We start from the raw sequence: 8,125 nt of genomic DNA on the forward strand, positions 1-8,125 counted from the left end.
ATATAGATTTGATAATTTATGTTTCAATTTTAGTTTCTAGGTATGGTGTGAGGTTAGGTATCACACTTCAGACAAACAAAGTCACAAACACAACACAAAATTTTGAAGATCCCTATGATGTCTTTCCTTTTCTACATGAAGCTCGAATTTTGATGCTAACCCAGGTCACCAAACATCGCCAATTTTGGTTCCCCTTATTCCGTTTCTCTGTTTTATCCACTTCATGTTTCATATCCATGTTTTTTCTTTTTCTTCATGTGACTGACATGGATGGACTTATAATTGTTTATTGAATCATGTTTCTTCATCCTCACGGCATTTTCAGGTACCCTTTTCCCCATAATAAACTAAAGTGTGTTCCTTTTTGTGTTCTGTGAAGAAAAGAATATTTCTAGATTTGAGGGTACAGTGGGAATTTGGAAAAGGGAAGAAGGGTATGGTTATGGAAGAGGGTGATGATCAATTCTATGATACCCGTGATGAATTTTGTTCTGTATCTTATGTTGATTCAGATTTCTCAGAAGTAAAAGAATCTAGTTTTGGTAGTAATGGATATGCTACTAGGTACCAGGTTTGGACAAATAATATTGAAAGTGTTCACCAGAGACGCCTCAATTTCGTTAGATGGATTGGTTTAGAGTCTGATTCTGATGTGAATTCGATGAATGGAGATGAGGATTTGACAGATCCATGTTGTGGAGTTGATCGAATCACTGCGAGCAGTGGAGCAGTGCTCGGAAATTCAGGCGTTGTAGATGGCTCAAGCCAGATTGTGTTGGATTCTTTGTCTAACGAGGCCGCTATTATAGAAAATCGCCGCGTTGAGGAGAATTTTGCATGTATGATAAAGAACTTAGATGATGGAACACAATACGTTGTCGATAAATTGGGTCAGGATGGAATGCTTAGTACGCTGCGTGTCGTAGGTTCTAACCAATTGATTAGCTTGGAAGAGTTTCAGAGAAATATTGTGCAAACACCATTGGTTTGGAGACATTTGCAGAGAAATGCTGAGAACCCAAGATTTTTGGGTGATGTGAAGAAGAAAACGACGAGGGTTTGGCTAAAGAAATTGAGATCGGTAGCTTGTGTTGTTAACGACCAAGGGCTCGATGAGACGAATGACGAAGACTTTGGGTCAGTAGATAGAAGTGGAATACAGAGAGTTAGAGTTTATTCGTATAAGAAGCAAATTAAGGAACTTACCTCCCTTCACACTGAACAGGAGTTCAAAGCACATAAGGGTGTTATTTTGACTATGAAGTTCAGTCTCGATGGAAAATATCTGGCTAGTGGTGGCAAAGATAGCATTGTACGCGTTTGGAAGGTGGTTGAGGATGAAAGATCAAGTAAATTGGACATTCGGGACAATGATCCATCAAGTACATATTTCAAAATGAATAGTTTTTCATGTCTAGTTCCCGTAGATGTAGACAAAGAGAAATTAATTAAAACAGACAATTTGAAGAGATCGTCTGGTTCGACCTGTGTGATTATCCCGCCCAAGACCTTCCGTATATCTGAGAAACCTTTGCATGAATTCTGCGGGCACAGTGATGACATTTTAGACATTGCATGGTCCAAAAGCGGGGTTAGTTTCCTAAAAGAAGCAAGCTGCTTTTTTATTTATATTTTTCATCAGGGACTATCTTTCGATTTGCTTATCATTTAGTTTTATGTATTTGAACCGAACTTAGTTGTTTAATTTCTTTTTTCTTATGTTGCAGTTTGTACTATCATCCTCAGTTGATAAGACAGTGCGCCTATGGCAAGTAGGAATCGACAGATGCCTTAGAGTGTTTTCCCACAATAGTTACGGTGAGCTTCTATTACCTTATTCATTTTGCTTTTAATTTGTATTGTGATGAATGATTTCGATCATGTTCTTCGTTCTGTAAATTTGTGTTTATATATACTTCATATATTCTGTTGTTTTCCTAAATACTTCGTTACTTTTGGACTTTGATGCAGTGACATGTGTCAATTTCAATCCCGTTAACGATAATATTTTCATCAGTGGTTCAATTGATGGGAAAGTTCGTATCTGGGATGTTATTTGCTGCCGGGTTGTTGATTACATTGATATCCGAGAGGTAGTCACTGTTGTGTGCTTCCACCCTCATGGAAAGGTCTGTTTCATTATGCGTTTACCAGTAAAACATTTTGGCATGAAAATATCTATTTTTGCTCCTAACTTTTGTTTACACATTCTTCCAGGGCACAATTGTGGGTACAATGACAGGCAATTGCCGTTTTTATGATATCGAAGGTATGCACATATTTGGAATTTTGTTTCGATTTGAAGCCTTTGAGGACCATTAATTATCATCAACGAAGTATCTGAATGTTCTTTTGCCAAAATTAATTTTTGCGGCACACTGTTAATTAAAATTTAGCAATTTAATTTGGGCATATATTTCAGGATCTTACTTTTTTTCGGAGCATTCTAAGCGCTGAACTTAATCTTCTGTAAAGGTTTTGCACGGTTATAGAAGAACAGCTTCAACTGTCAAGTCCTGTCTAAAATTTACTTTGAAAGAAAAACTTAAATGGTTGAGTGGAAGTAGATTCAGTCGATTGATTTCTTTGTTCATGTTCTAGTTGTAGTGGTTCTATATAGCCGTTGATCCTGTCTATAGCTTGTTGGGGGGGTCGGGGGGTGTTATGGCTGATGATCAGCAGCCAGGTAGAGAAATATTTATTTAAGTAGCTCTATTGTGGAGTTATACTTGCTGAAAGGAAGGACTAATAGTTTCTGAATTAAAATAATTGGTCTAAGAAGTTACCATAGCAGTAGTTTCCGACAACCATTTATATCGTTTTATTTTCCGTTGTCCAGATAATCATCTGCAGTTGAATGTTCAATTAAGCTTACGAGGCAAAAAGAAGACACCGGGGAGAAGGATCACTAGCTTGGAGGTTGGTTATTTCTGCCGTTATCTCTTCATGGTTTGTAATCGTTCATGCAATATAAAGTTACTGAATACTGATTATTAACCTTATATGATTTTGATTTCAGTTTTCTCCAAATGATCCGAGCAAATTGTTGGTCTCTTCTGCCGATTCACATGTCTGTATACTTTCTGGAGTTGACGTCGTATACAAATTCAAGGGTAGGTTCACATATCCTTTCCTTATTTTAGAAAATCTCCTGATATGTGAATTCATGGGGTTTCCCATGTATTTGTGGCTTGCTACATAATTTTTCGTAGTTTTTTATTTTTGTTGAATTATATTCATTCATGTTATGAACTGTGCCGTTATTGATACTACTTTATTTTATTTGTCTTCAGGCCCTAGAATTGCAGGGCAGATGCATGCTTCATTCACCTCTGACGGGAAACACGTTGTGTCAGTTACCGAGGATTCAAATGTTTGTATCTGGAACTATACCGGCCAGGATAGGAGTACTTCCAAAGCCAAGAAGATTTGGTCTTCTGAGACTTTTCTATCCCACAAAGCAGCAATTGCTATACCTTGGTGTGGCATTGAATCAACGACAGGAACACTCTTGTCGCCATCGCTGAAGCACAATTTCAATCAGAGATTAACCCCGTCGTTGCCCGATTTTCTATTCTCGAACCGCGGATTTCTGTCAGAGTTACTCCCAAAGGTCTCTCCAACCTGGCCTGAGGAGACACTTCCGGGGTCAACCGAAAGTTTTGTTGCTCCTACAATGTGTAAATCAGAATACAAGTTCTTGAGAAGTGCTTGCAAGGGAATGTCTAATTCTCATTTGTGGGGCCAAGTGTTTGTAACAGCAGGATGGGATGGATGCATAAGAGTGTACCAGAATTACGGTTTACCGATTCGTGGTTGAAACCGACACATGTGTTCATTTAAATTTAGTGAGTTACTGCTATGCTCACAAAGCAGTGCAGGGTGCTTGGAAGAAAGGAATTTTGCTACATTGCAAAGCTTCATCATTTGCAAGTGTAACAATTGTTTCTGTTTGAATACAATCTGCAGAATATGTTCTTTATACAAAGTCAATATTTTACATGATTCTTTAAATTTTTAGGGACTATCAGTTGAAAGAATATAAGTTTCAGTTTTGCTGATGATCCTGGTTGAAATGTAATTTATGATCACAATGTGTATAGTATACAAAAAGGTTATATTCAATTTTCATGTATATAAGAAATTTTTGTTGCATGAATGTAGGAATGTGCATAATGACTATGTTGCATGATGCCGTCTTTTGGACTTTGACGAATAGGTTGTTTCCAGGATTTGCGATCACCTGGTTGGGTCTAGGTAAGATAGATGTACGCATTTTTACCCTCTAAAGCGAAGTAATTGTTTCCAATATTTGAACCTGTGATCTTCATGTCACAAGATAAATAACTTTATCGTTGAGTCAAAGTTCATTGTCTATCAACTCATCGATAATACCTAAGTAAAATGGTTTCTTCCACAGCGGAACCAATCGAGGCAATGAGCAAAATACATAATTCATCTTCATTTTAACATTAGAAATTTCTTGGAAGTATCTTCGGTGAATCCGATTTAAGGTCCTCTCATAATGGTCTCCCCATAAAATTAAAGTAGTCCACTGTTCTAGGTGGGATAGTGAAAGAGTAGATGTATGAAGTTTTATTCTCGGAAGAATATCAAATAATACAAATCAAAAGTATTTTTGACACATAAAGCAATACCCTAGCTATATACCATTGATTTATTTTATTAAAAATTAAATTGTTAAAATAAATATTTATTTTTTATTTTTGTGTCTGACAATAATTCATCTTGCTCCTTCGTGTTCTTAGATGTCTTAGGAAATCAAAATTATGTAGTTCTAGATTTAAAGAAGTTTAAGTGGTGTTGATTTGATTTTAGAAATGATTTAAATTGATTGGAAGAAAATTAATAGCAGAAAAGTTAACATTGGTCGTTAACCATCTCCCTACTTTGATAAATAGCAGAGACAATACAAATGATTGCAACTATTTCTCAACTCAAAGTGAAAAACAAAATACGATACAAGTCATAATCTCGTTATCGAATTCACGAAGAAATTAATTTAAACATTTTTTTATTATTATTAAAAAAGTAGAAATAAAAAAAGAATTAACAAAAAAGCACTAGTCATTAACTCTTAAGAACATGAGGAAACAATAATGAGAATAGAAAAAATGATCATAAAGGAAAATAAGATGAAGTAAGGAAGATAGAATGTTATCACCACTTTTGTTAATATTGTTGTTTCAATATAAACCAAAAAATAAATGTTTCTATTTAAAGCTTATATCTTGTGATTTTTTTGTGATTTTGCTTCTGCTGTGTGGAGAGGAGTTTACTCTTGGTTACAAGTCTCCATTCAACTGGGGAATTCTTAGTAATGCATGATGCTCTTAGATCGAATGTAAAAGGGGCAAGTTTGTGGAGGATGGTATGGTTCACTGTCGTTTGGTCCATTTGGATTATGAGGAATGAATTGATCTTTTCCAACAAGGCTATGAGTTATGTGCATATTTTGGATTTAATCCAAGTTAGATCTTGGTCGTGATTTCTCTCTAAAGTTGCTCCAACTTCTCTTGTGTTTGCTAATTGGTGTAACGATCCAAAAACTTGTATTATATTAACTTCTAAAAAGATCAATATTTGATCTTTGTCTTGTATTGGGTTAGCACCCCTTATGCTGCTTTTAATACAATTTGCTTAACAAAAAAAATATCTTGTGCATATTATAATAACAATTTTGAGTCCAATATATAACTATTCCAATACTACAAAAGTAAACGATGTGGGATTGGTGTTACAATTTGAGTTATACAAATAACACCATTAAAATAAAAAAAGTTTTAAAACCAAACTTTGTTGTTAAAAAATGCACATTTTGAGAGATTAGAAACTAACCATGTTGGAAAATTTATGTTTCAAATCTGACACTATCATCTTGAAAAGATACCCAACCAATTAATCTTTAAGCATTTATAATTCTGAGAGAAAAATTAATATATATGACTTAGAATCTAACCATTTTATTTGTCTTTTGGCAATAAATAGAGAAGCAGAAGACACCAGTCCTCAGATCCTGGAAGTTATAGACCACAGACTAGGAAAACCCAAGACCACAACTCAAACCTATAAAACAAGCTCGATGTTTGACCAACAAAGATTTATTATCTTAAATCATGTTTCATATTAATGAAAACATATAATGTCAATTAAAATATTTAAACATTCATTATTATTTTTATTTTTTACTCCATTATCGTTGGGACAAAGATCTGTTATCCCCAAACATATCCTAAAGTCTATCTCAAACCATTCACAATATGCCATATCAATTAAAAATTTTAAACATTCATAATTTTGTCTACTTTTATTTCACTATAGTTGATTTGGAACAGACTTAAAAATATGTTTAGAACAACTGATCCTTATCCTAATCGTTGATGCATGACAAAATTCGAGACACAGATGTGGAATAACCTATCTTTTGTTAGTTTGACCACAGAAAGCTAACTTGAAATATTACTATTTGCACTTCATTTTGACCATTTTTTATGGACTTGAAACTCAAAGAAAGTGAAACTTAAGTTGAGGTACAAATAGGTAGAGTCCTAGTGTGAGGAATCAAAGAGAGAATAAGGAGTTGAGAAAAGGAAACAAGGTCATGGAAGGGTCCACATCCTCATCAGTAAAGCAAGCCAAATTTCAAGTCCCAGTGGCTACAACTTTGAAGGAGAAGAGAACAAAGTTTTACATAGTTAGAAAATGCATAGTCATGCTTCTATGTTGGAAGGATAATGGAGACTAGTACTGCATCATTTCACCTTATAAATTTGCCACAGAAGCACCAGCATGATTGATGACATGCAAAGGGTTTTCGACACTTCGGATAATCGCGGGCATTCATGGTCGACGTAGTGTGGTCATCTAAAGTCTCGGCGACTCCCTAAACCTTGACATATTAGCATCAGTAGCGGTCATGGCTGGCCTGGAGCTTTTTCATTTACCTACCAAATGAATATGACATTTAGATCCTATTATGATTCTTTTTTACTTTCTGTAAGTTATTATTTTCAAATGTAAAAGCAACACATACTAGTGCATGAGATATACAATCATATAGTGTGTGTGATTAATGGACAAGTGATGAAAGATGAAATAAAGAGAGCAAAGACTTTGGCTAAAGCTAATATTAGTCTCATATTGCATGCATACTTAGCATCACCCTTAAGTGAATGTAAACTGAACCCTACTTGACCACCTTTCATAGGCTAATAATCAGTTTGAAGTGTCAACTTTTACAAGAATTAAACATGTACATAATCCATGTACATAATCCATGAATGACAATAGATGGATATGGATCGATTTTGATTTGAATACTAATGGTTAGATAAAAAGTCATTTATCAATCTATATAAATTATATTTTAAATTATTCAATTCATTCATAGTCAAACTTAATTGATGATTTCAATTCATTCATGACTCCATTTTCTTGGATTTGGATGAATAGATATTTAGTCCATTTGATTTTTTCAATTGAAATTAAAAACAATTTTCAAAAAAATTATTCTTTTAAAAACTATTATTTCAATAAAATATATTTTGCTGAGTATTATCAAGGTATTCCTCACCCTTTTTGGTAAGGAGCTAATCCATTTTGAGTATGTGATTGCCCCTCCCAATAAATGTTGCTTTCAAGAATCGAGTTCTTGACCTTTTGTTATATCGGATATCTAATGGAGTATTATACAACTAGGCAAACACCTTGTTGGTCAATAAAATATTTTTTAAAATAATATTTTTAAGAAAATCACTTTTAAAAATAATTTCTTTTGAAAAAATGTTTTTAACTTTTTTAAAATGTGTTTTTGAACTTTAGAAGAAAAAAATCAACATTCCACAAACATGCGACATTAAAGGTTCTACGTATAAAGTTTTTGACAAATATTTATATATTTTATGAACTTAAAAACAAACTTTTAATATTAACAATGTCATATAATTGATATTAATTTAATAAAAAATTCAAAGTGAGAGTAAGAAACACTAGTATAAGAAAGTGGCGTTAGAAATTTATAATTTCTAATTAATATGAGCATCATATATTTAATACAATTATATTAATTATTTATTTGAGTGAATACCAAATAAATGATCTAATT

The 8,125-nt window shown here is 33.7% G+C and overlaps 1 protein-coding gene across 2 annotated transcripts; it reads left to right on the forward strand.

Moving 5' to 3' along the window:
* LOC109332389 (WD repeat-containing protein 44-like) lies at window positions 64–4,125 on the forward strand. 2 transcript variants are annotated; one of them, XM_019567359.1, is made up of 8 exons: window positions 64–164; window positions 326–1,591; window positions 1,728–1,818; window positions 1,972–2,129; window positions 2,218–2,269; window positions 2,840–2,919; window positions 3,020–3,113; window positions 3,294–4,125. In XM_019567359.1, exons 2-8 carry the CDS (start codon window positions 437–439, stop codon window positions 3,818–3,820), a joined length of 2,157 nt encoding a protein of 718 aa, XP_019422904.1. In that variant the 5' UTR covers window positions 64–164; window positions 326–436; the 3' UTR covers window positions 3,821–4,125. The 2 variants fall into 2 exon arrangements, with proteins under 2 accessions (XP_019422904.1, XP_019422903.1); XM_019567358.1 differs by having other exon boundaries at window positions 67–1,591.

Source organism: Lupinus angustifolius, chromosome LG18, assembly GCF_001865875.1.
Source record: "Lupinus angustifolius cultivar Tanjil chromosome LG18, LupAngTanjil_v1.0, whole genome shotgun sequence".
NCBI lineage: Eukaryota > Viridiplantae > Streptophyta > Magnoliopsida > Fabales > Fabaceae > Lupinus > Lupinus angustifolius.

Bases quoted from the DNA above. Each gene is read 5' to 3' on its own strand.
- LOC109332389 (XM_019567359.1), top strand. From the start codon at position 437: ATGGTTATGGAAGAGGGTGATGATCAATTCTATGATACCCGTGATGAA. The intron at 2,270-2,839 runs GTATGCACATAT...TCCGTTGTCCAG, and splicing joins CCGTTTTTATGATATCGAAG to ATAATCATCTGCAGTTGAAT. The intron at 2,920-3,019 runs GTTGGTTATTTC...TTTTGATTTCAG, and splicing joins GAAGGATCACTAGCTTGGAG to TTTTCTCCAAATGATCCGAG.